Genomic DNA, 25195 nt, shown 5'->3' on the forward strand with positions numbered 1-25195 from the left:
TAACGTTGAATCAGTTACAGGTCGCTGTAGCCTCAGCTCAGTTGTGCGGGCGGTTGTGGATGTGGATAGAGGGTCGCACGTACGCTCTCACAGCGCAGGATCTCTGAGGATTATAACCGCTGCGACGGACCCCGAATGCGTCTTTTCGAAGGACCAATTCACTGTGGATATACTAACAAGAGAGAATTGCAAAGAAGGGATTAGTAAAAAGGTAATTGAAAGGTCGACTGAAACACATTCAGTCTTTTCAAAATTTGTCTTTTTACCCAAATGAAGCGCGAGGGATCTGTAATAGGATACATTTTTGTAGTCGTGATGGATGTTTAATTGGGATCTTAATGTGTCCAGTGGTTCGACTCTCCGTTTGCACCATAGCCATGGATAAATACCTTTACACGTTTTTTTCCAACTTCTTTTTTTATTTTTTATTTTTATTTCTCTGACATGGTCGCCCTAAAAGTTGCATGCAACGTTCGCATTAGAAAAGGTTCACGTATATTTCAGATGAAGATTGAGTCTCCTCCGTGCACATATGGTCTAATCCCCGGGCGCCAAGCAGGGAGATGTCGCTGACATTCCTGGATAAAAGGGCTCGGTTTCGGCCTCACAGCTGGAGGTGTCACACCGAAGACTGAAGGCTCCATTGTGGGATGCTGCGTGGCATTTGATGGAAAACACATTTGGAAATAGTGCATCGCATTGTGTTTGGACCCAGAGGATTTTTAAGTGGAAAGCGTGCTCCGGGATTGCTGGGGTGACTCGGAAAAACGCGCTACAGAAGAGCCGAGTGTGGAGTACAGCGCAGCGCATTTTTCATTAATCACCCACCCCGCCGTGGCATTGCGGTGCTTCTGGAGGATAATGCTTTGCGTGGCCTGATTTCCCTAATTGGATAAAAAAAAAAAAAAGAAGTTTAAACAGTATCTGGATGATTGGACTTCTGTGATTCCCAAGTAGTGCCGCAGTCTTTATCATTGAAACCAGCTTTCTGACGGGGAACTGAGGCACTGAAAGTTGAGAGATGCTGTTATCAGCTGTTGCTCCAAAACAGCCCTGGTAGAGGGTGCGTTTGCTATCTGGCACATTTGTTGAGTGGCTCGGAGAGAGAGAGAGAGAGTGGCAGACACAAAGACAAGACTGCCACCTCAGACTAGACTTAGATCTCCTCACAGTGCCTGATCCTAACCAAACCAGATCACACAACAATGTCCCTCATTGAAGCTGTTTGGGACAAACACATCAACAAGATCAGGAGTCTTGTCGAAAACAAATCGCACCAAAATATGTACTACTGTAAGGAGTGGGTGCGCTAATTATAGTGTTCAACAAACCCAGGCTACCCATGAATAATTTAGTCCGTTTCGGCAGAACCAGAGTGCAGACGCAGGGAAGTGGGAAAGAGCCACAAGTTTTATAGTCGAGAGACACTGAAAATGAAAAATATGCATCATGATAGAAAAAACAAGGCCAGACATAAATCAATATGTTTTAAGCAATTCAATATCCTCATCAGTGTCTATATAGATGAGTATAATAAGAAAAGTTATAGTGTGTTGAAATTAAATTAATCAGAAATGTTTTTCTCAAGTCAGCACATCTTAACCTATATAGCCAATAAGGAGAAATGTAATCCTCCATCAGAGGGGCGAAAGGAAAACCTGACAAAATCCCTGTGACGAATTATAACAAAACTGGCTTGAAACTGGTATCATAATTAGTAATCAATTACATTTTATACAAAAGGAAGAGAAAACAGCGTTATGCATTACTGATTTAGCAAAGTCAAATTACTGGTTCACATTGGTAAAATTATTATTTTGTATTAAACAAGAAAATACACTTGACGTGACAGCTGTTGGTTAAAGTAACAACTGAAGTCAATGGAGGGATGACGCAGCCAAGAAACGGACTGTGTCGCCCTCTACCGACAGAATGTTATGCACAGGACAGGAGAAGGAGAGAGAGAAGGAGAGAGAGAAGAAGAATGAGAAATAGATGGAGAGGAAGAAGGAGAGAGAGAGGGAGATTTCAAGTGTGAGGGTTGCATTGGGACCATTCATCTATCTTCTCTACCGTTTTATTAAGCTTAAGTCTGCAAGGTGCTGCAGTTGATCCCACCTGACGTTGGAAATAGGCATGATACTCCTTGGACGGGTCACCAGTTCATCACAGGACAAATACTTAAACACAGTTTCAGGACTACGGGAGGAAAGTGCAGTTCCTGGAGTAAAGGATCCATCTTAAAGTCCCCATTGTCAGAAAATACCCAAATTCATGGCATATTTGAATGCATGCAGCCTTTGAACACAAGCATTTATGCAGGATTTATATGAAGCAGTCACCGCAATGAATTTACTTAAATAACTATAGACCTTATGTGATATGATTACAGAAAAATGTTGTGAAATTGCATATTGTTGGAAACAGAAATATTCCCGAACAATACATATTCATTACATTAACTGCTTGTTTTCTAGGCTGAGCTCCCATAGTCATGGATGGGGTGAAGGTGCACCTTGTCTTTGGAGGTATCTTGGTGGCGTTGGTCTCAGGTAAACAAAAGTCAGCACGTGCAATGTTATTTGTTGTTTTTTCCCAAGCTTGTGTAATGTGGGTAAAACTTTCTCTCAGTCACCAATGGACTGTCCCCGCCGACCATTGTGGCCAATCAGGAGGAGTTTGTACTGCAGCCCAACTCCATCTTCAACATCAGCTGTACTGGGAAAAAGAGTGTGGTGTGGGTGGAGCCCCTGCCAGAAAATACCTTTGTTTATCCAGGATATTACACCTCCACCCTCTTCATTTTCAATGCAACTGTGGAGAACACTGGATATTACATGTGCACCTATGTAACCCAAGAGGCCAACCAGGATGCAGATGCAGATGAGGACAATGAAGCAGGGATATATGTTTTTGTCCCAGGTGAGCATGCTCATGATTGAACTTAACATTTAGGTGTACAACCTTTGACAGGCCATTGTGTTACAACTTAAAAATTGAGTAAGGAAATAAGTCAAACGTTGAAACAGAACCTGAGAGACAGACCAAGTAACACTTTAACATCCAAGCTTCTGAGAAAGGTATTTTAAGAGTGTTTAATTGGATGATTCAAAATGTGAAGTACAATGTGGTCCTCCTGTTTTTCATGTCAAAGACGACTCCAAATTCACTATAAAACAAAGCAACTTTGACTGTAAACTGAGAAAATACCTCTCCTCATGCACACAGATCCCCAGGCTCCTTTTGTCCCTGAGATGCCCAATAATCTGGTTGTGCCCATGGAGCCATCTGGAGTCGCCATCTCATGTCGTATCTCTTACCCCAATTACCATGTCATCCTGAGGGCTGTCCCCAGTGGAGAGGAGATGTCAACCTTCTATGACAACAAAATGGGCTTTTTCGGAAGCCTTTCACCTGGCCAGTACCAGTGTGAGACCACCGTAAACGACCAGACATTCAGAAGTGCCATTTATACCGTGAACATTGAGGGTGAGTCTAGTTGAACACAGATGGTTGGATACTGATATAATATAGCTTTATGAGGACTATTGATTGATATAAAGAGTTTAAAGAAGAATAACAGCACAGCTGGAAACAATCCCGCTTCTCAGTTTATTATGAGGGTGATCTCACAACCAGGACATAAAGTGTCCATTACTGAGAGAGAGAAAGAGTGTGTGTGTGCGTGTGTGTGTGTGTGTGCGTGCGTGTGTGTGTGTGTGTGTGTGTGTGTGTGTGTGTGTGTGTGTGTGTGTGTGTGCGTGCGTGCGTGCGTGCGTGCGTGCGTGCGTGCGTGCGTGCGTGCGTGTGCAACTATATGTAATTATTGATGATGATCTACCAAGCTGTAGTGTTGTATAAAATGATGTCATGGTAATCGTGTCACTATCTTGGAATCTGTGAGATGGTGGTGCTAATATCAGCTCTCTGTAGCCCCCGAGGAGGCTGACGACTTTGACGTGGAAATTAGAGCGAGTGAAGAGATGCTGAGAGTCGGACAGCCTCTGGACATCACCTGCATTGCTCCTTCTGGCTCAAGCTACAAGCAGCAATGGCTCCATCCGAAAAAACAGGTGAGATACTTCCCCTTTTGTGCTTCTTGTCTCCTTGTATGACTTCTTCTCTTTGTGTCCTGCTCATCTTTCACAGTTTACTTCAACCCTCTTGTTATGTTTCTATGTCATTTCCTACCCAGCAGCACTGAGCCTGAAATAAGTGAATAATGGTTTTGGAAGCAAACCTTGCAGTGGCAAGTGGAATATAGCTCAGAGGACAGCCACAGCGGTTACAAACTATGTGTTAGGGAAGTGGCAGCTGAAGGTTGTGTGTTCACTGTGAGCACAGCAACCAAAGAGCTCGCTGAGGAAGTTCAAACTGATGGGAAAGTTAAAGCTCAGGACAAACGGTTGGAGACAGACAACCAGACCAAAGCCGGGGGAATATGAAGATAGTAAATTGTTTGACCCTGGTGACCTTCAGACGTGTACGACTGATGACTGCCAGCTAAACTTTTAATGCTTTTGAAGTGTTAGTTTCAAGAATGTAGTGGAGATTCATGTACAATTTATGTTTGTTTATATTTCATGCTTGAATTCTTAATCTATGCAGCACGTTGGAGATTTTTTGGTCTTTACTCCTTTAAGCCCTTTTCCAGAGATGGTGAGGGCAGGAGAACAGGACTTCTGACTGCTGGTTTTGGTCTCAGCTGCAATTATGGGCTTTTTAAAAGGCTCTGTGATCCTGATTTATCTCCCGTAGCCTCGCAAGTGTTTTACCCATTAGCCTCCAGCAGCATGACACACACTCTCCGACACATTGACATTAAAGCTTAAAAATGAAAAACACTAAAATCTGCTAAATAGAATAGAACAGAATTCTTTATTGTTACTCTGTTAAAACCGTTCAAAACAGTATTAGCAGCAGTGAAATGTAGTAGCAGCATTTTCATGATTGATATATCTTCTTACCACAACCATTTTGTTCCAGTGTGCAAATTTTAATCGTGCTTGGTTGTTTTCTTGTAGGCTGTGGGCGCAGTCCAGCTGAAACAGGCTTTTCCTGACCAAGTTGTCTACACCCTCAGTATCCCTCGAGTTACTGCTCAGGACAGCGGTGCCTACGAGTGCTCTATCACTCATATAATCAGCGGAGAAGTCAGGGCCAGCAGCGTGGCGGTCACAGTCTCCGGTAAGTTTTACCCACCCAACAATAATGACTTTTCAGCAAAACACCCATAATATGAGTGAATAACCAACTTCCAACTCACAGTCATTTGGACATGTGTAACATTGTCAGGATCATTCAGGTAAATGAGTTCAGGTTTCAAGTGTGTGTGCAAGGTGCTTTTAGCAAGTAATTTCCTGCTATCCAACTATAAAAGTTAATCTCTGCTTTAAACACCAGCTACTGTGTTTTATGGGTTGGTTTCAGCAGATGTGTGCGTCAGGACTTAGTTTCATATAGCAGTCGCTGTCACTCTGCTCCCATCCTTATTGTCTTACTCTCCTGTCTCTCAGTATTTACACAATTAATCCATCATAAAACATGGGGTTTTTTCTGCAGTTACTTCATTATTCCTTTCATATTCTTTCTTGTCTTTTTTAGAAGAAAACTCCTTTGTCACTCTGGACCACAGTGGGATTATAGCAACAGAGTTTGTCAGCATTTTAGAGGCGACAGAGTTTACAATTCTCATCGATGCATACCCAGCCCCCAAAGTTGTATGGTTAAAGGACGGTAAAGCCATACCTGGGAACTACTACATCCTCACTGAAACCAGCCACATTGGAGGCAATCGGTGAGGAATATTGTGTTATACTATTTGACTGAAGTGTACATCTTTGTTTTAGATCTTACAAAAAATGTAGTTGAAAAGCTTTGAGAATCTTTGTTTGTCAACAGGAATTACGTAGATGAGCCTGATACAGTCAATACTTGTGTATGCTACATATAAAATAAGAGCTGTGGATAGATGAAGATATAGCCCAGAAACTGAAAATATACACTTTACATACAGTTTTGTTAAAACAACCAAATTTATATTATTTTGGTAAAAAGGTTTAAAAATACCGACAAGCTGGAGTCTGACGCCGAGCATTTACATCATTAAGATAGTCAGCATGTGTTTGTGTGTCGACCACCCGTGTTCTCCACAACTTTATCCCGTTTTGATTTACATTCTCACATAACGTTAGTCAATGTAGGACCTTGCATGTTTTGTCAATATAAAGATGGAGGTCTCACAGAAGTACAAACTTCCAGGAAGAATAAGCAAGAAACCTTTAAGTTGTAAAACCAGATATTTTATTATTGATTTTGGATTAGAATTTGTAATTCTTTTGTAGGCTATATAATAAATGAGATAGATGCTCAATACTGGATTTATCAATCTTTGTGTTCAATTCTGAAATAAATTTTCAGTATTGAACGTTGCCTAAAAGTACAGGATGTGCTGGATGCTCCTTGAAATTTTCACATTTTGTATTAAATAATTCAAAGAACCTCAGCACTCATTGAAGTTTTGTAGCTTCTAAAATCTGCTGCTGCTGCTTCTATGCTTGTGCTGAAGCCAAGAAGAGTGGTAGATTGACTCACTGCACTGAATTGTGGTACAAAGTGAGTCAGACGACTGCTCAGGTTGTGCCTGGCTGGTCACTTTATTCATTTTGGTAGATTTCCAATGCAATATTCTATTCTAATCTATTCTATTCTATTTTTGTTTTATTTATGCATTCTGTTAAGAATACCACACCTTGCACCTTTAAATAGCAAAGATATTTACTGATTTCTTCCTAATAGGTATCAAAGCATTCTGACATTGAGGCAGCCTCTACAAAAGGACAATGGAAACTATACCATCACAGCACAGAGTGGCTTTCGCACCGCTCACTTCTCCTTTTTCCTCAAAGTGAAAGGTAAGACGGACGGACAAACAGACAGGCAGACAGACAGTCAGTGCGTGCATGTGAAAGATAGACTAAGCCAATAAAACCTGTGCCTGCGTGATGAATAGCCACAGTTCCACCGCACTTTCTGTGCCAGCGCGTCGTGGGGGGGGGGACGGGATTTTGCGGGGTCTAACTGAAAAAGTTGTGGACGGTAAGGAAAGAAACCGCGACCACCGGCTACGATTTTCTGCCACCCCTTCGTTGAGGCACCTCGCAGCGAGGCAGGGGTCTGTGAGGAGGAGCGACAACGCAGCCGTCTGCTGATTGGCAGTGACGATCGCCAGTCTGGACTTGCCCGCAATATTTAAATATCTTATCGGCTGTAAACCCTAGAGTTATGGTTTATATACGCCGCTTTGTGCTCACTGGTTGATTTGTTAAATGGGTTTATTGAAACGTCGGCGCGCGACACAACACCGCGGTCTTTCAACCAGATAGAGACGCTCCTCTCAGTAACAGGAGGAGGAGATTCAGCAGGAGCTGGACACTGTTGTTCACAATGGGAAAGTTTGTGCTGTGTCACAGAGAACGACTCGGGCGGCTGCAGAATTGTGGCCAGGTAAAGCCGGCCGCCGCCGGCCACTTCCGTGTTCTGCGCTGGACGCGTCCCCGAGTCATTCACAACATTACACTACATTTTGACCGTACTTTCTTTGGTGGGACCGCGCAACAGGGTTTGTCCTGGGAGCGCTTTGCCGTACCGTAACCTCCCGCTGCGCCCCACTCTGGCACGTACAGTACTGCTCGGTGGAACAACGATAATGTGTCTTCTTTTCAGCCTCCACTGCAGTACTACTTCCACCATCTGCTGCCCCTGTTCTGTTGCCTGAGATGGAGGAGATGGTGGTGGCCCTAAACACTCCGTTCACCCTGACTTGTCGTGGAGGTGCTAAACTGGCCTGGGAAACCCCTATTCATGTACCCAAGCAAACACAGGAGGACAGCAGTGGCCTGTTTGTCACCACCATCACCGTGGATAAGGCCACAGCAATGCACACTGGGTACTACAAATGTTTTTACAATAGAGATGTGACTGAGGACACAAAGGGCAGCAGCATCTACATTTATGTTCCAGGTATGGAGTCTATAGCAATGTTGAGGTTGTGTAATGTTCATTTACAATATTTTCTGATACTGAAAGACTCCTTTCACTTCAACACAGATCCAGATGTTCCCTTTGTGCCATCATCTGTGCCGTTTGGCAACCACGTCTTATCCGACCACGGGGAGATGGAGATTCAGTGTCGAGTCTCTGATCCAAGAGCTAACGTGACTTTAATTAACATTGACACCCAGTGGCCTGTCCCTAGTGTGTACGACAGCAAGAGGGGTGCCTTGGGGATATTTACCGCTGGGACTTATGTCTGTAAGGCCCTCATTAATGGAGAGGAACATTACAGTGGTGAATACATCGTTCATGGTTGGGCAGGTGTGTGTTCCTTGTAAAGACTGTACCCCACCTCTTCATTTGATATATGAGACATGATGTGTCTCCATTATGTTTAATTTTATGGATTTATGCTCCAATAGCGGTATTTTTAGGTCTATCGTTGTTGTATCTTAGGTGGTGTTGAGCTGCACGTCGAACTGACAGCTAAAAGGACCGCTCTGCTGGTTGGAGACACACTCACTGTCACCTGTGTCGCTCGTGGATCTGAGATCCTGGAGGATCACTGGAAATACCCAGGAAAACTGGTGAGGGAATATATGATTGTATGTGGAGTATTCAAGAGTATTAAAATGTAACTCAATGTCTGCTTTTGTTGCTGGTTTGTAACTCAGTGTATGTGATGTCCCTTTTTTATCCAACAGGCAAACCGTGCTATTAAAACTGTGCATGAGAATAAGAGAGATCAGGAGATCCTTTACACCCTGACAATCCCACAAGCCTCAACCAAAGACAGCGGCAACTATTCTTGTTCCATCACTGATATTATGTCGAATGAGAGCCAGACAATGCAGCTAGCTATACAAGTTTTTGGTATAAAATTCTCATCATTTTGAAATGTGCTTTTACTCCCTTCATTGTGGATTATTGCTGATTTTCTGTCAATTTATTCTGTGTTCAACAGCAACTGAGTTTATATCCATCCAGCCAGAGTTCAGTCCATATGAGTCTGCAGAGCTGGATGAGGTTCGAACCTTCAGTGCGGAAGTTACATCGTTCCCTAACGCTCGTGTGACTTGGCTCAAAGACGGCATCCCGGTCAGCGATGTTACTGCAGAGATCTCCACCAGCCTGCGGCAGACTAGTGAAACCAGGTGAGCATCTGTTAATGACAGGAGAGCTAATGACAAGATCAGAGACTTTCCCACACATAACTGGAGTTTAGTGCCATTGCCAACCTCTGCAGTCTGGTACCTTGTTACAATAGTGTGGTGGGTCTTTTCTGTCAGCTACATGAGTGTTCTCACCCTGATCCGGGCCAAAGAGGAGGACAGTGGGAACTACACCATCCGAGTGGAGAATAAAAATCAGAGTCGGGACGTCAGCTTGACTCTGGGGGTCAAAGGTCAGAGGCAGGAGTTCTCACCTTAATTTCCTTGAATATTGCTTTAAACACCCTTTTGTCTCAGTTAAGACGCATTTCCTTCCCATGTACACACACACACACACACACCCACACACACACACACACACACACACACACACACACACACACCCACACACACCCACACACACACACACACACACACACACACACACACACACACACACACACACACACACACACACACACACACACACACACACACACACACTTCACCCAGTCTGTTTCTCAATGTTGCAGTACCTGCAGTCATTGTGGACCTGATGGACATTCACCATGGCTCCGCCACTGGCCAGTCTGTAGTGTGCATAACAAGAGGGCAGCCCACTCCTGTGGTGGAGTGGTTCATCTGCAAGAATATCAAACAGTAAGTTCACTGCTCTTCAGTGCAAAATGCATCTAGATCTATTAACCTAATGTCCCTATGTACTTCATTTCATTCAGTTCTGTTCTTTTTTTCTTCATCTAGTTGTGCTAATGATTCCTCATCCTGGGAGCCCCTAGCATCCAATTCCACTGAGATCATAATGGACTCGCATATTGATGAAGACAGCAACCTGGAGAGTCAAGTCCTATTTGGTCACCTGGAAAGTACGCTGGCAGTGCGATGCCTGGCCAGGAATGAGATGGCTGCAGTCAGCAGGGAGGTTAAACTGGTATCAAATGGTAAGAACACAAAGCACATTATACTCAACACTCAATAGTAATTTAAGATGACATTTGTTGAGGTTTCTTCCACCTTGTTTCCTCTAAAGGTCATTCCATTTTATACACTGGTGTGACAGGGTTCGTTTAGGGTCTGTGCTTTGCGGAGGGTTAGTGTGTCAGTGTTGCAGCAGCTGTTAGCTGATGACTTCTGGTGTCAAAGATGATAGCAGGCTATGATGAAGAGACACTGTGGAAGCAAATACAGAGCTGCCAGTCATCGTTAAGCCATTTGGCCTGTCCAGATGGCAACGTTTTACAACCCCATTCTGACCACCTCACCATTCCATGTCCCCATCCCCCACTTCTGTCTTGTTTTCCCAACACACCTTGCAGGCCTGGTTATAATTTAGCTGCTTTTTAAGTCTGAATGTTTTTCATAAAACACTTCCTGTTCTCCATCTAATGTGTGTGGCTTTCCCTCTGAACAGGCCGTCACCCTGAGCTGACTGTAGCTGCTGCTGTGCTGGTGCTGCTGGTCATTGTCATCATCTCACTCATTGTGTTGGTTGTTATTTGGAAACAGGTACTGCAGCCATATCATATTGCATTTTCTCATCACTCCTCTCCTCACCTTTTAACTCATTCATTTGCTCTCTCGTTATCTGTATTATATGAAATGTGAAACTGTTGAGAAATATGTTACAGGCAAAGCCTAACCTTACAAAACTAAGTCTACATTTCACAATGTTTTTGTGAGGTACACAGTTTTAGTAAGATATATGAGCAGCAAAATAGTACAACAGTAGAACATTTTTACACAACCCTGTGTTTACTTTGCTGTTCTGCTTGGGTAAAGGTTGATTCATTCAAAAACAAATTAAGGCAGGCTTCCAAGCCACTGACAGCACAGCTAAACTAAGCAAATTGTTCCTGCCTGTGGGGGTCCATTATTCCTATACTAACTTTTTGTAGCAGTAAATAACCATTACTTTACTAAAGAAAATTATTTAGTGTTTCTTTGTCCTCTGTCTTCTAGAAACCCCGATATGAAATCCGCTGGAGGGTCATAGAGTCTGTGAGCCCAGACGGCCATGAGTACATCTATGTGGATCCAATGCAACTTCCCTATGACTCCAGATGGGAGTTTCCTCGTGACAGACTTGTGCTTGGTGAGCTGATTGACACTTTTAATGTGCTAACACTACCTTGTGCATGTGGTTTAGCTCCTTCTTTGTAGGTATGACTCCAGGCAGGATGTCTCGCTGTGTCTTTGAAGTGAGGCTGTAAGTTAATCTGGTTTGGGCTGTGAGGTTCTGTCGGCTGGGATTTCAGTTAGACTCTGTGATTAAGGAGACAAATGGCAAAGATAATTTGTGTGGATGGAGTTTGTTTTTGTTTTCCCTTGCCTGGTTATGTGATTGTGCGCCTTGTTGTGATTTGCAGGTCGCATTCTGGGCTCTGGAGCCTTTGGAAAGGTGATGGAGGGCACTGCTTATGGACTCAGTTGCTCCCAACCTGTCATGAAGGTGGCAGTGAAAATGCTGAAACGTGAGTTTCACAGATCAATGCAGGCATGCCACGTAATCCATGATCAGTCAGGAGACATTTGTCTTGTAAAACCTCAAGGAGACACAATACACAGGAATCAGACTGAGGGGCCGTCCACATGAGGACACCGGTTCACGTAAAGGAGCTGTTTTTGGCCAATCATCCACACAAGATGGGGTTTTCAGGCTTTTTTGAACACGAGTCGCAGAGTGGGGAAATTCTAAAACCCCGGCGTTTTAAAATCCTGCCGTGTGAACCAGGGAGCAGATCATGTAATGACATGATCTGCTCCCTTTTTCCCACACCGTGAGTTTCTCTAAATGCTCGGATGAGCAGGTTCCGTTAAATGTTGTCTCCGCAAGGAATTGTGGGACAGCATGAGCTTCAGGGGAGGGAGACATGGAAAACGTGCAGAGCTTCGGCCCTTGAGGATCTTAGATTGACACCCATGAAGCAACGAGCCTCCTTTCCTTTGCTTATTGAGAATTCAGACAGTCCTTATGATGGCCGCCACACAAAACACTTCCGGGGTGAAGGAGAAGTGGATAGATAAGGAGATAGGAAGGACAATTCAGACGTACCCATAGACTTCTATATAAATCGGAGTTATATTGGTCTATAGCCCTGCTCCTCCTCCTCCAAACCTCAGTAGCTTCTGCAGCTTGACCTCTAGCATGCAGGCTGCCATTGTTGTGGTTATTAGATGACATCGCGGACCACGGTGGGGGAAGGGGGCGATGACATCATCGGTTTCCATAGATGTGCCCCATCATTTCCCAGAGTGCGAAAAATTTTCAAAGCTGGCTCGGCTCTGAGGTGTGGACGGCACAGACGATCATCTGTACAAAAAGTGGGACGTAACTACCCCATCTCTCCTCCCCACCGTGATCAGCAATTTCACCAATAACCCCAACAATGGCGGACTACATGCTCCGAGTAGAGCTGCAGAAGCTACTGACGCCAGCAGGAGCAGGAGCAGGAGCAGGAGCAGGAGCAGGAGCAGGAGCAGGAGCAGGAGCAGGAGCAGGAGCAGGAGCAGGAGCAGGAGCATAGACCTATATCACTCAGATTGGTATAGAAGTCTATGGGCTGCTATGTTTCTATGTGCTCTCCGTGGCTTCTTCTGTGTTTTTTGTGTGTTTAGTGGGTCACAGCGCTCCCAAAGGCTTGGCTACCGCTATGCCTACATGCCATGAAGCCTCGTGCTGAGTCGTGTTCATCTTGTTCTTAGTAACACGCAAGGGCGTAGGAATGAGTTGAACATTGGGGGAGGACACATATTAGAAAACTGACAGATACGTAAATAGTTTAAGCAGAAATGTTAAAAATGAACAACATCGCAAACCACTCAGAAAAAACACTTCTCTCTTTTTCTCCACAACAAAATGGCTTGAGTCTTAAACAAAGCGTAATGATTCTGTCATCACAGGACTGTACACTCACTAGCAGGCTAAATATTTCAGTAGCACAAAGACAAATGTAGTAGCACACACAGGTGCACGCTTTAATTAGTTTATTTTGGTGAAAATCCATTTGATGGAGGTAAAAAAATGCATTTGCTTAGGTTGTCTGGCAATTGAACTTTCTGACATGACAAAAATTATTCACTTTTGAAAATCTGATTATTAAAATGCAAAAATTATAAGTTTTGATATTATACAGCTCTGGAAAAAATTAAGAGACCACTGCAAAATTATCAGTTTCTCTGACTTTACTACTTATAGGTATGTGTTTGAGTAAAATGAACATTTTTGTTTCATTCTATAAACTACTGACAACATTTCTCCTAAATTCCAAATAGAAATCTTGTCATTTAGAGCATTTAATTAGCAGAAAATGACAAATGGTGAAAATACAAAAAAGATGCAATGTTTTCAGACCTCAAATAATGTGAAGAAAACAAGAAAATATTTATTTTAAAACAACACAATACTAATGTTTTAACTGAGGAAGAGTTCAGAACTCAATATTTGGTGGAATCAGCCTGATTTTGAATCCCAGCTGTCATGCGTCTTGTCATGCTCTCCACCAGGTTGTCATGGTTCTTGTCATGCTCTCCACCAGGTTGTCATGGTTCTTGTCATGCTCTCCACCAGGTTGTCATGGTTCTTGTCATGCTCTCCACCAGGCTGTCATGGTTCTTGTCATGCTCTCCACCAGGTTGTCATGGTTCTTGTCATGCTCTCCACCAGTCTGTCATGGTTCTTGAGAGACTTTATTCCACTGCTGGCGTAAGAATTCCAGTAGCTCAGCTTTGTTTGATGGCTTGTGACCCTCCATCTTCCTCTTGATCACATTCCAGAGGTTTTCAGTGGGGTTCAGGTCTGGAGGTTGGGCTGGCCATGACAGGGTCCTGGTCTGCTGGTCCTTCATCCACACCTTGACTGACCTCTCTGTGTGGCGTGGAGCATTGTCCTGCTGGGAGAACCAATCCTCAGAGTTGGGGAACGTTGTCAGAGCAGAAGGAAGCAAGTTTTCTTCCCAGATAACTTTGTATGTGGCTTGATTCATGCGTCCTTCCCAAAGAGGAATCTGCTCAGTTCCAGCCTTGTTGCAGCTCCTCCAGATCATCACTGATCCTCCGACAGATTTCAGCTTTGTCCGACACCTGGTCGTCTAATGGTTAGACGGAGACCTGGAGAGGCTTACAGTGTCTTGCACCTTCTGTGAATCCCTCCGCGGTATGATTATTAGGGGGGACAAATGCGCAACTCTCCAATATTGGGAGGGACACATTTCTTTTTAAAGCATGTTGCTTTAAGTTAACATCCATACAGTTTACACTTAGAGAGATTCAGATGAAAAAGGTCACTTTGGTGTGAGTCATAGGATTGGTGGCATGTTGAGCGTTGTCACAGTCGCTGTCACTGTATTTCTTTTTTTTCAGCCACAGCGCGAACCAGTGAGAAACAGGCTCTCATGTCTGAACTGAAGATTATGACTCATCTGGGACCTCACCTCAACATCCTTAACCTCCTTGGAGCATGCACAAAGTCAGGTGAATATCTCACAATCACACAAACCAGCGATAGTAAACACACACACTCATTTGACAGCATTCATGCGCATCGTACAATAGTAGTTTAGCTGAACTAATGTTGCATCTCCTATAATTTAGTCACCACTTTACAAGATATACACAATAACGATCACACATGCGTGCACTCATACAAACACTCCTGCAAATTTGGTAATTGTGGACGTTTACAGCAGCTGAAACAATAGACAAGCCTGCCTCAGTCCTTGGTGGGTGTGGTATTTCAATAGGCTTTTTATGGGAAAGTGGAAGCTGCCCTCTTGACTGCGCATTTACTTTTTACGAGCCACTGATAAGATTAGCCTCTAGACTGACGCTGAGGCACAAATTTATCTGCTGTGCTTTTCCCAGGCCCTATCTACATCATCACCGAATACTGCTTCTTTGGGGACCTGGTCAACTATCTACACAAGAACAGGGAGAACTTCCTCAGTCTCAACCCAGAGAAAAACCAAAAAGAGCTGGATATCTTCAGGATCAACCCCGTAGATGAAAGCAGCAGAAGGTACAGTGCTCAGTTTATCCTTGTGAATTTCATCCCTATGGCAGGAGTGTCAAACTCTTTTCCACCGAGGGCCACATCAGCATCATGGCTGCCCTAAAAGGGCCAAATGTAACTGTAAGACAGTAAAAATGTAACTAAATATAATGTAAAATAAATGTAACTACTCCTCAATTTTAAATAACTCCTACTTTATGACTTATTCATATAACAAATATTACATGTGCAGTTGCATAGATAAAAGATATATTTGCTAGTTGCTCTGTTAAGTCTAACTTTGACATACTTATCTCCACTCTTAGTGTGTAAATGTGGACTTATATTTTACTCTTTGACAACTCACATGCCTCATAACACAAAAAACATAAAAACATTTCTTGTTCTTGGGTTGTCCGCCTTCGGGTCGGCACGGGGAACATCTTAATTTGGATATGTACAAGTACAGAACTACTTCAGTGTCAACAAAGGCACATGCAATTACCGTATTTTATAGAATATTTGAACCTGCGCTCACATGTTCCCAATAGACACACCCCAAGGCTTGCTCTCATGCACTGCGCATCTATTAGAAACAATACGGTATTTATTTCAGGACAATCAGACCTTTTAAGCCCTTGCGTGCCTTGAGTTTGACGCATGTGCCCTAGTAGAGGTAACGTTGTCAAATCATGACAGACAGACAGACAGACAGACAGACAGACAGACAGACGTTTTTCATGAGCAGAAAACGATCCCTCAAAACTTGCGGCCCATGGTGGCGGCGGGGTTATGGTATGGGCAGGCGTATGTTATGGACAACGAATACAGGTGGATTTTATTGATGGCATTTTGAATGCACAGAGATACTGTGATGAGATCCTGAAGACCATCATTGTACCATTCATCCCCGACCATCACCTCATGTTGCAGCATGATAATGCACGGCCCCATGTTGCAAGGATCGCCACTTCCTGCCAATATCCAGCAACTTCACACAGCCGTTGAAGAGGAGTGGGCCAACATTCCACAGGCCACAATCAACAACCTGACCAACTCTATGAGAGGGGGGGTGTTGCACTGCGGGAGGCAAATGGTGGTCATACCAGATACTGACTGGTTTTCTGACTCACTCACACAGATTTAGACAGATTTGGAAACAATATTCAAGAGAAATAGGCCTTTTACATCCATAGAAACAGTCTTCGATGTTTGAGTTCAGCTCATGAAAAATGGGAGCAAAAACAAAAGTGTTGCGTTTATATTTTTGTTCAGTGTAGATAATGACTGGAGGACTTTTATCAAATTAATCTTCTATCTTTAAATTAAATCCAGACGATAAAGACAAAATGCCAAAAAAGCTTTAGTATTTCAAGATACCACCATCATTTTAGCCACTGTTTCATAAGTCTAAGGTTTTAGAAAATAAAAGTAAACAGAACAATCACATTTACTTTTGCACATGATTGTACACATTCTTCATTTTATGTATAAAATATAATCAAACCTTTGCTTTGTCTTTGTATTTCTAATGTTCATGACAATTCCTCTCTCACACACACACACACACACACACACACACACACACACACACACACACACACACACACACACACACACACACACACACACACACACACACACACACACCCACACCCACACCCACACACACACACACACACACACACACACACACACACACACACACACACACCAGTTTGATTGGTGCTTCACCAAATCACATCACTTAAGTGGTTTCATCTTTCAGCCTAATGTCATTGCCATGTAGCTACCTGTTAATTGGGTCCATCCAGACATTCATCGCTCTCACTCACTCACTCACTCACTCACTCACTCACTCACTCACTCACTCACTCACTCACTCACTCACTCACTCTCTCTCTCTCTCTCTCTCTCTCTCTCTCTCTCTCTCTCTCTCTCTCTCTCTCTCTCTCTCTCTCTCTCTCTCTCTCTCTCTCTCTCTCTCTCTCTCTCTCTCTCTCTCTCTCTCTCTCTCTCTCTCTCTCTCTCTCTCTCTCTCTCTCTCCAAGGATCATCCATGTTGATGGATGACTCACAGTAACCACACCTCAAAATGACCATAACATGATTCAATCCTGGCTACCATGTTAGCCACGACCACATCTTCCTCTAGCCTCAGTCTGAGGGAGTGAAAGGATTTCAGGACACACACACACACACACACACACACACACACACACACACACACACACACACACACACACACACACACACACACACACACACCTGAAAGAGATCAAATCAATGTATTCTGTCTGGAGATTGCTCCAAAGACCTCTCATCACTAACAAAATGCCTCTCATGTCTTCTCACACAGTTACGTGATCCTGTCCTTCGAGAGTAAAGGAGACTACATGGATATGAAGCAGGCTGATAACACCCAGTATGTTCCCATGCTTGAAATGAGCAATGCCTCTAAGTACTCAGATATCCAACAATCTAACTACGACCACCCACCGTCGCAGAAAGACTCCAGTGGTACGCACTTTTCTTTCTTCTCTCCTGCTTCTCCCCTTTACTCTCTCCTCACAGTGGCTTCTTGTGTACTTGAATGGCCTTGGTTCTGTGATTCAGTCAGAACGGGTTGAAGGGGTACACCCTTGTCAGGATTTAGGACTGGTACAGCCCTGTAATTACATGGAGAGGATAATTGTAGCACTCGCATAATAATGCTTGGTTTCTCCCTGCCATTAGTAAAAGCCAGGTTTGAGCAGGCAGTGCTATATTTACAATACATGGACCTCATGGTATGGATGTATATCTTCCAAACCAGATTGTGAGATGAGCAACCTGCTGTCAGAGGATCTAAATGAAGGCCTCACCACAACCGACCTGCTCAGCTTCACGTACCAGGTGGCCAAAGGCATGGACTTCCTTGCATCCAAAAATGTAAGTTTGAAAATTGTTGGGTTTTTTTTTCCTCGAATATCTTAAACCCCACATTCCTCTGCTTCCTACTGCACTGGTTGTCATGTCCTATATGTTGACAGAAATGCCAACCAAAGGTGGCGACCGAGTAAATCAGCTAAAGGCTGTTGAGCCCACTCAGAAGTGAGGCCAGGAGCTGAATATAGTAGCAGGACAGCCAGAGCTAGAATTAACAGGCAGGGACACACTGCAGCCAGGACACATTCATTCGGCTTCATAGTTATTATCTCTAAATATCCAATGATCACAGACATCCCTCCAACTGGGATGTTTATACATAGTTTGTGCTTTATAAAGCTGAATTAAAAGTGAACTTCGACTCAAATGAACTACACACAAAAATAGATGTAGTCAGAAGCTGTGAGAGCAGACTATGAATGAGAACACAAGGAAGTAACTGAAATAAAAACGGCTGTATGTCCTGCAGTGTGTGGCTCATCAGCTCTGTATTGGTGTCTTTGATTTTGCAGTGTGTGCATCGGGACCTGGCAGCCAGGAACGTCCTTCTGTCTCAAGGCAAGATAGTGAAGATCTGTGACTTTGGACTGGCTCGGGATATAATGCATGACAACAACTATGTCTCCAAAGGGAGCGTAAGTGTCAAAACATTTCCACATGACACGGGCTTTTCACCAGACTCCCATGTTTGATCAGTGTTTTATTGTCTCCCATCACAGACCTTCCTGCCAGTGAAGTGGATGGCACCGGAGAGCATCTTTGACAACTTGTACACTACTCTCAGTGATGCCTGGTCCTACGGCATCCTCCTCTGGGAGATTTTCTCATTAGGTAAAATTAGAAAAGTTCTGTCATCAATACTGTTTACCTCAGTTAAAAAAAAAGAAAAGGCATACAATTCTTTAAAATATATATACAGAATAAAATATATGCTCAATAAAATATATATGTGCAGGTATTTGTTAGAGGGATGTCCACTTTTATTTCTAAACAAAATCATGAAAAAATCCCTCAGATAATTAATATAAGAGAAGGTAACAACACAACAGTCATATTTAAAACACAAACTATCAGTGTGTCATGCAATGTGTACAACTACTCTGTACTGACTAAAACATGAGCATCTAGTCCTTAATCCAGCATTAGAGAAAGAAGCACCAGTGACAAGACTGGCACCAGACTGTGGCTTCAGTGACTGCCCACGAGAGGACACACAAGAGCTTCATTATTAAAATCTCACATACATATGTCTTTAAAATAACAGATGCTTGTGGATACTTGTACAACTTAGTGGTCAATGTGTTGTCATCAAGAAAGGGACAAAAGGCACCGGATTGTGTACACAAAGTGTAAAAGCTAATGAAAATATTTTCTTGAAGCCAAAAACAATTTCTGTATAAAGCCACAGATTGTAAATATTTCCAGCTCTTTAAATCGGTTTGATCATCATTATATGGGCCACAAATTCTCTCTGTCACACAATGTGAAACACTGCCCATTTTTTATAATTTGTCACATCAAGTACGTATCTTCTTTCACTCTGCTTTCACCAATGAAATGCAATGATGGATAAAAAATTTTTTAATTCTGTGTTGAATCATGCACTTAGGTTGAAATTATTCAAAACTAAATGAAAGAAAGTTAATTAATATATCTGAATGCAAAGAAAAAAGAGGATGTGAACATGTAAGTAGTAGAACAAACCTTTATGTGTGGTAGGTTGGAGAGGGTAAAACCAAAACTTTAAGATGAAGAACTTGTCTCTGTTTGAAGGTGGCACCCCGTACCCAGGCATGGTGGTGGATTCAAGCTTCTACAACAAGATCAAGAGTGGATACAGGATGTCGAAACCTGAGCATGCTCCCAATGACGTGTATGTATTCTAGCTGTCGCTGTTCAGCACTTACATGAGCCCTCACATTGGGTCACAGGAGAAAGGCTTTGGGTTGTGTTTGTTGAAGTGATGTACAGTTTGGCAGACATTGACGTTGATTGATAGTAAAATTACAAGGTACATGACAGGTCCTACTGTTTTCCACAGTAATGTTGGCTGTGTTTTGTGTCTTCAGGTATGAGATGATGATGAAGTGTTGGAACAGTGAGCCAGATAAGAGGCCTACTTTTCAGGGTCTGAGTGAAAATGTAGCATCTTTGCTGCCCTGCAGCTACAGGAGGGTGAGTCTCCACGTGACCTTCCTCTACCTCAGCCCTCAAACACCTGCTTTCTCAGTTTACATCCTCTGCTTTTTGACTCCATGGTTGGATTTGCACATTCTGTTCCTCTTTTCTTTTTTTGGTTTTTCAAATATATTTTTCTGGCTCTTTATTGAGGTTTTAGGTCTCACTTTGCCAAAGCAAAGTACAGACTGAGTACATTTGAATACATGCTTAAAGTAGCCGGCTGTTCATTTAAAACGCTCTCCACTTCCCATGTGTACATTTGGAGGGTTCCTGCAGGGTTCCTGCAGGGTTTCTGTGTTTCTTTAAAACACAAAATACCAATGATTAGAGTGAAAACACACCAGCTGGATGTGAGTGTGGCTGGCCTTGGTGGAGGTAATGATGCAGCTCTCATCTCCACCACCCACCTTAATTATCCCATTAAAGTCCACCCTACACATGGCACATCAAAAGCTTTACCTCTGCCCTTCTCACACTTTTAATGAATGGAGCCAAATTAGAAGGACTAAGTCTTGTTTTTAGCACCTCAAGGCTTCGGTGAGTTGTGTGACTTTTCTGTTTGGGTCGCACAATCCAGGTGGTGGCTCAACTACTTATTGCACACGCTCTAGTCTCATGGGCTTTCACTAGTGTTATTCTGTTGATTTTTACAATTTTTTGTGGTCCTTCAGATGATTACATTTTCATTTTCTGTGTTTTTACATCTGTCTTGTAGCATTACGAGAGAGTGAACCATGAGTTCCTGAAGAGTGACCACCCAGCCGTTACTCGAGTATGCGTGGAAAATGATGAAGATTACATTGGCATCACCTACAAGAACCATGGCAAGCTGAAGGACAGGGAAAGCGGCTTCGACGAGCAGCGGCTGAGCTCTGACAGTGGTTACATCATCCCGCTGCCCGACCTGGACCCAATATCAGATGAAGAGTATGGAAAGAGGAACAGACACAGGTAACTGAACAAGTTGATGTTAAGTTTTTCTACAATACATTGTAATGATGTTAACTCAAGGTATGTCTCACCTCTGCAGTTCTCAAACATCTGAAGAGAGCGCCATTGAGACGGGCTCCAGCAGCTCCACCTTTGCTAAGCGTGAAGGTGAGACTCTTGAGGACATCACGTTACTGGATGAGATGTGTCTGGACTGCAGTGACCTGGTGGAGGACAGCTTCCTGTGAGGACTGCCTGGCCTGCAGAGCAGGAGCATCATGAAACCGTGAGGGTGCAAAGACACATGAACTAGAGACCTGGATCAACCAAAGACTCACCCCTTGGTCCTCTAGCCCCACTTCCCTCCGCTCAACTGCCGTTTGAAAACACAGAACAAAACCACCTAATTGTCTCGATGGGTTTTTGGTGACACACATATGCCAGTTACATCTAAATGACAACTGCCCCCCCCCCCCCGAGGCTTTGTGAAGTGGCGGGGGATTTATGAAAACCTGACACAATGAAGGGACTCAAAGAGCCTGTGTATCAGACCCGTAGGACGTTTGTCTTTTACTCCGAAGAACTTCATTCTCTAGGGCATTTTGTAACAGCATTATAAGCAAGAAGGGATGAAATAAACAAGTTGTTCAGCAACTGTGCGTGAAGCCACAGAATGTTACTCATACAAAACATTAAACCACTACAGATGCACTATTTAAACTGGGTGATTCCATTGATAGTGATGGCATTGGCAGGTAAACCCACCTGCTGTGAAGTGAGCACCTGATGCTGGCACAATCAGTAGCAATACTTGGATTTTAAAGCACAAACAAATCTATGTGCTTTTTTTTGTATAGGACCACATATTGTCATTGATTGGTAAATACATGCAATAATTCAAATTTATTTTTTTACTTCGTCAGTATGTTAACATGTATTGTTTGTGAATACCAGGTTGATATTGACAATAGCTGTTTGAATGGTAGTGAGCTGTTTGAAGTGCTTTGAAAAATTGCATTCCCCTATAAAGACCTCGGGTTTTGTCAAATGAAGTTTGACTGTAATTGTAAATAGCTCCAGAGTTTTATATGAAAGAGAGATATTTGAATACCACTCAAGTATTTGATGTAAGCACATATTAAGCTTCTGCACCCTTATCAGCTGCTGTGAAGCCAGCATTGTGGACAAATCTTATAAAGGACATTTTCCTTAAAGGCTTTAAAACAGAAGATAAACAAACACAGCAAACAACATTTGTGTATTTGTTTGCATTGATAAATAATTGTGTTTTCATGTTTTCAACAAACCATGTGTAGTAATCATCAGTTTAGCACCCAACAATATAAGAATTGTAAAAATAAAAAGGGATTAAAAAATGTTTTATGATAACAGGGCCAAAAATGGAATAAAGAAAGGTTAACTTTATCAATTAGCTTTGCTCCAGCAAAGGTTGTGTTCTACAGTTTCTTTCTTATCTCCTGGCCTGAGGTCTTTTAGTAGGTTTTAGTTATAAAATCACTAAATGAACTGAAGATTCATGGTGATCCGATAAGCTGGTTGACCTGTAGACTCTTCATAGCGCTCTGTATCCTCCTGCTGCTGTACTAGCTGTGTCACTGCCTCTGCCTCTTCTTCCCATCGACTGTGATATAAACTGCAATCAGTTGTTGCACTTTCCTCTTTTCCCCGATTCACGTTTGGATGTTGAAGACTAATTATCCAGGCCGAGCTGAAAAAAGAAGAGAAATAGTCATGCGCTGGCCTTCGATGTTTAAAGCTTCGTGGATGAGAATGTTTGTGCCGTATATGAGTGACGTGTTGTTGACGGTACAGTTTCTGTAATCATAATCACACCCAGTATGATGATTTATTACTGTTTCATTATTTTACATCATGTACATTCAGATGATTTATATTTCAATAAATGATATATGTTTAAGAAAAGTTCTCTTCCACTTTGATTTTGAAGTATTGCACTCCAGACCAAGACACCCAGAGGGACAGGAAATGATTGTTGTTATTGTGTGTGTCCGTGTGTGTGTGTGTGTGTGTGTGTGTGTGTCCGTGTGTGTGTGTGTGTCCGTGTGTGTGTGTGTTCGTCAAGACCGCGTCTGGCACTCTGTGTTCACTTCCTGTTTTGTTGTGAAGCCTCCGTCTGTCTGTGTCACGTGCCCTTCCTGTGTGCAGCCTGATGTTTCTCACCTGTGACTTCCCCCTCATGTATTTAAACCTCCTTCTTGTCTCTGGGCTCCATCATCATTGTTGCTCGTCTTCGTGACCCCAGCCCCTTCCTGTGTTCTCCCATGTGGACTTCTCGTGTTTTGGATTGGTCCCGGGTACCGACCTCTGCTTGGACCTGGACTGCCTTCTCGTGCCGTTCGTAAACCCGTTTGCCTTGTCTGTTCAAATAAAACCTGGGAACTCCAGCTTTGTGTGCGAGTCTGCTTCTGGGTTCTCCTCGGACCCTGGCAGTTATGTTTATGTCGATGAAAAAAGATTTTGTTCAAAGTAATAGTTGCTATAGAACTTGCAGCATTCATGGACAAATGAGAAGAATATGAAGTTTTATTCATACCAGGTATTCAACAGTGCATTATCTCTATAGGCAAAAGCTATTGAAAATCACATCACGGTTCCCAAATGTCTGCTCCCTATCCACGGTGAATCACAAACAAACATTAATAGAAATAAATGACCATGATGGAAGATTTACCTACGTTTTCTTCTTGAATGAAAATTCACCATATTAACACATAAAACTGTCACTAGCAACATTTTCTGAACGTTTTAACAGAAAAGTGGACAAAAATAGTCTTTGTGATTCCATACTGATGTACAGTACTGTACATCAGTATATACTGTATATTTACGCTCCGTTCAGTCAGCAGTGCCAAAGTTAAAGACTTGCCTCAAGGGACCATAAGATTTCTCCAACTGCCTTTGACATGACTGTTTTTTTTTCTTTGGATTAAAAACAAAGCTTAAGGACAAATTTGCCAAGTATGTAATGCATCAACTTGTATGAATTCAATCCTTCCAATGTGCTGCGTGATAAAACCATGTGTCACTGACATTCTTCTAGATTCAGTCAAGCATAAACATTTGAAGGTTAGCGCCACTTCATAGTTGGATTATCACATGATTCTCTTAGCATGTGTGCAGATTTCAGCATCAGTAATACTGGGAACAGTGCAGAATAAAAGAAAAACATCCATCTTATTTATGTGAGCACCAAGGCAGATGCTAATGTGCACAAACACATGATCATAAAATACAAGACTTTAGGAAAGTCATGCTTATAGAGCAAAGAATGAAACAACAAAGCTTTACAGGTGATGAAAAAATATAGAAAAAGCAGTTAATGAGGAGAAAAGCACACATAACTATTAAAACACTGGAAATTGAAATCACACCAATTCAGGCCTGATTTTTGACTGAATGCATTTAAGTGAAAAGCACAAGTTTTTTGAAGTGGTTCCAAAAATAATCTCACTTTGAATTGCAAAAACATACTATACTATATACAGCCTCACTTACTAATGCAATCGATGTGGCTGCCTCAAGGGAGCAGTAATAAATCCCAGACGATGTGTGTTCAGTCAAACATTGAACCACCGCAGTTTCTTACTGTTGTTGCTTCTTCTGAGATCACAACAGCGATATGGCCTGACAGATCCACTAGAGGGCGCTAGTCCCCCAGAGTACAACAACAGTGGTGGAGTATGAAGATGCAGATGCTGTTGACCTGAGCCTGCAGACACTGTGAACCTGCTTGATCCAGACTTGACCTTCTCCGTTTGAACCCTGGGATCCTTGACAGGGATGTGTAATGAGGCAGATTCAACTGCTGAAGACATCTGACCAAAACCCTGAGCCACCTGCAGCTCATCATTTCATCAAGGCTGGTCACACCACGTCTTTAATTCAATATACACCCTTTAGCTTA

General features: G+C 42.8%; 1 protein-coding gene across 2 annotated transcripts; it reads left to right on the forward strand.

Moving 5' to 3' along the window:
* The first annotated feature begins 12 nt into the window (after positions 1-12).
* Positions 13-23195, forward strand: pdgfra (platelet-derived growth factor receptor, alpha polypeptide). Of its 2 annotated transcripts, none has more exons than XM_080473761.1 (29): positions 13-211; positions 2478-2552; positions 2632-2922; positions 3229-3489; positions 3934-4073; positions 5025-5187; positions 5605-5797; positions 6799-6914; positions 7726-8022; positions 8110-8376; positions 8512-8642; positions 8760-8928; positions 9020-9209; positions 9345-9460; positions 9740-9866; positions 9969-10165; positions 10636-10730; positions 11184-11316; positions 11591-11695; positions 14583-14693; positions 15084-15237; positions 17570-17730; positions 18026-18141; positions 18651-18773; positions 18858-18969; positions 19912-20011; positions 20208-20313; positions 21035-21270; positions 21350-23195. In XM_080473761.1, the coding sequence occupies exons 2-29, from the start codon at positions 2495-2497 to the stop codon at positions 21495-21497; spliced, it is 4416 nt and encodes a 1471-aa protein (XP_080329887.1). In that variant the 5' UTR covers positions 13-211; positions 2478-2494; the 3' UTR covers positions 21498-23195. The 2 variants fall into 2 exon arrangements, with proteins under 2 accessions (XP_080329887.1, XP_080329888.1); XM_080473762.1 differs by having other exon boundaries at positions 14589-14693.
* Positions 23196-25195: the final 2000 nt, after the last annotated feature.

This window comes from Lipophrys pholis, assembly GCF_963383615.2.
Source record: "Lipophrys pholis genome assembly, chromosome: 10".
NCBI classification, from domain to species: Eukaryota; Metazoa; Chordata; class Actinopteri; order Blenniiformes; family Blenniidae; genus Lipophrys; species Lipophrys pholis.

Excerpts from the sequence above, each read along its gene's own strand:
- pdgfra (XM_080473761.1), top strand. The coding sequence starts at position 2,495 with ATGGATGGGGTGAAGGTGCACCTTGTCTTTGGAGGTATCTTGGTGGCG. Across the intron at positions 11,317-11,590 it reads TCGTGACAGACTTGTGCTTG|GTCGCATTCTGGGCTCTGGA; the intron begins GTGAGCTGATTG and ends TGTGATTTGCAG. Across the intron at positions 14,694-15,083 it reads TGGAGCATGCACAAAGTCAG|GCCCTATCTACATCATCACC; the intron begins GTGAATATCTCA and ends TGCTTTTCCCAG.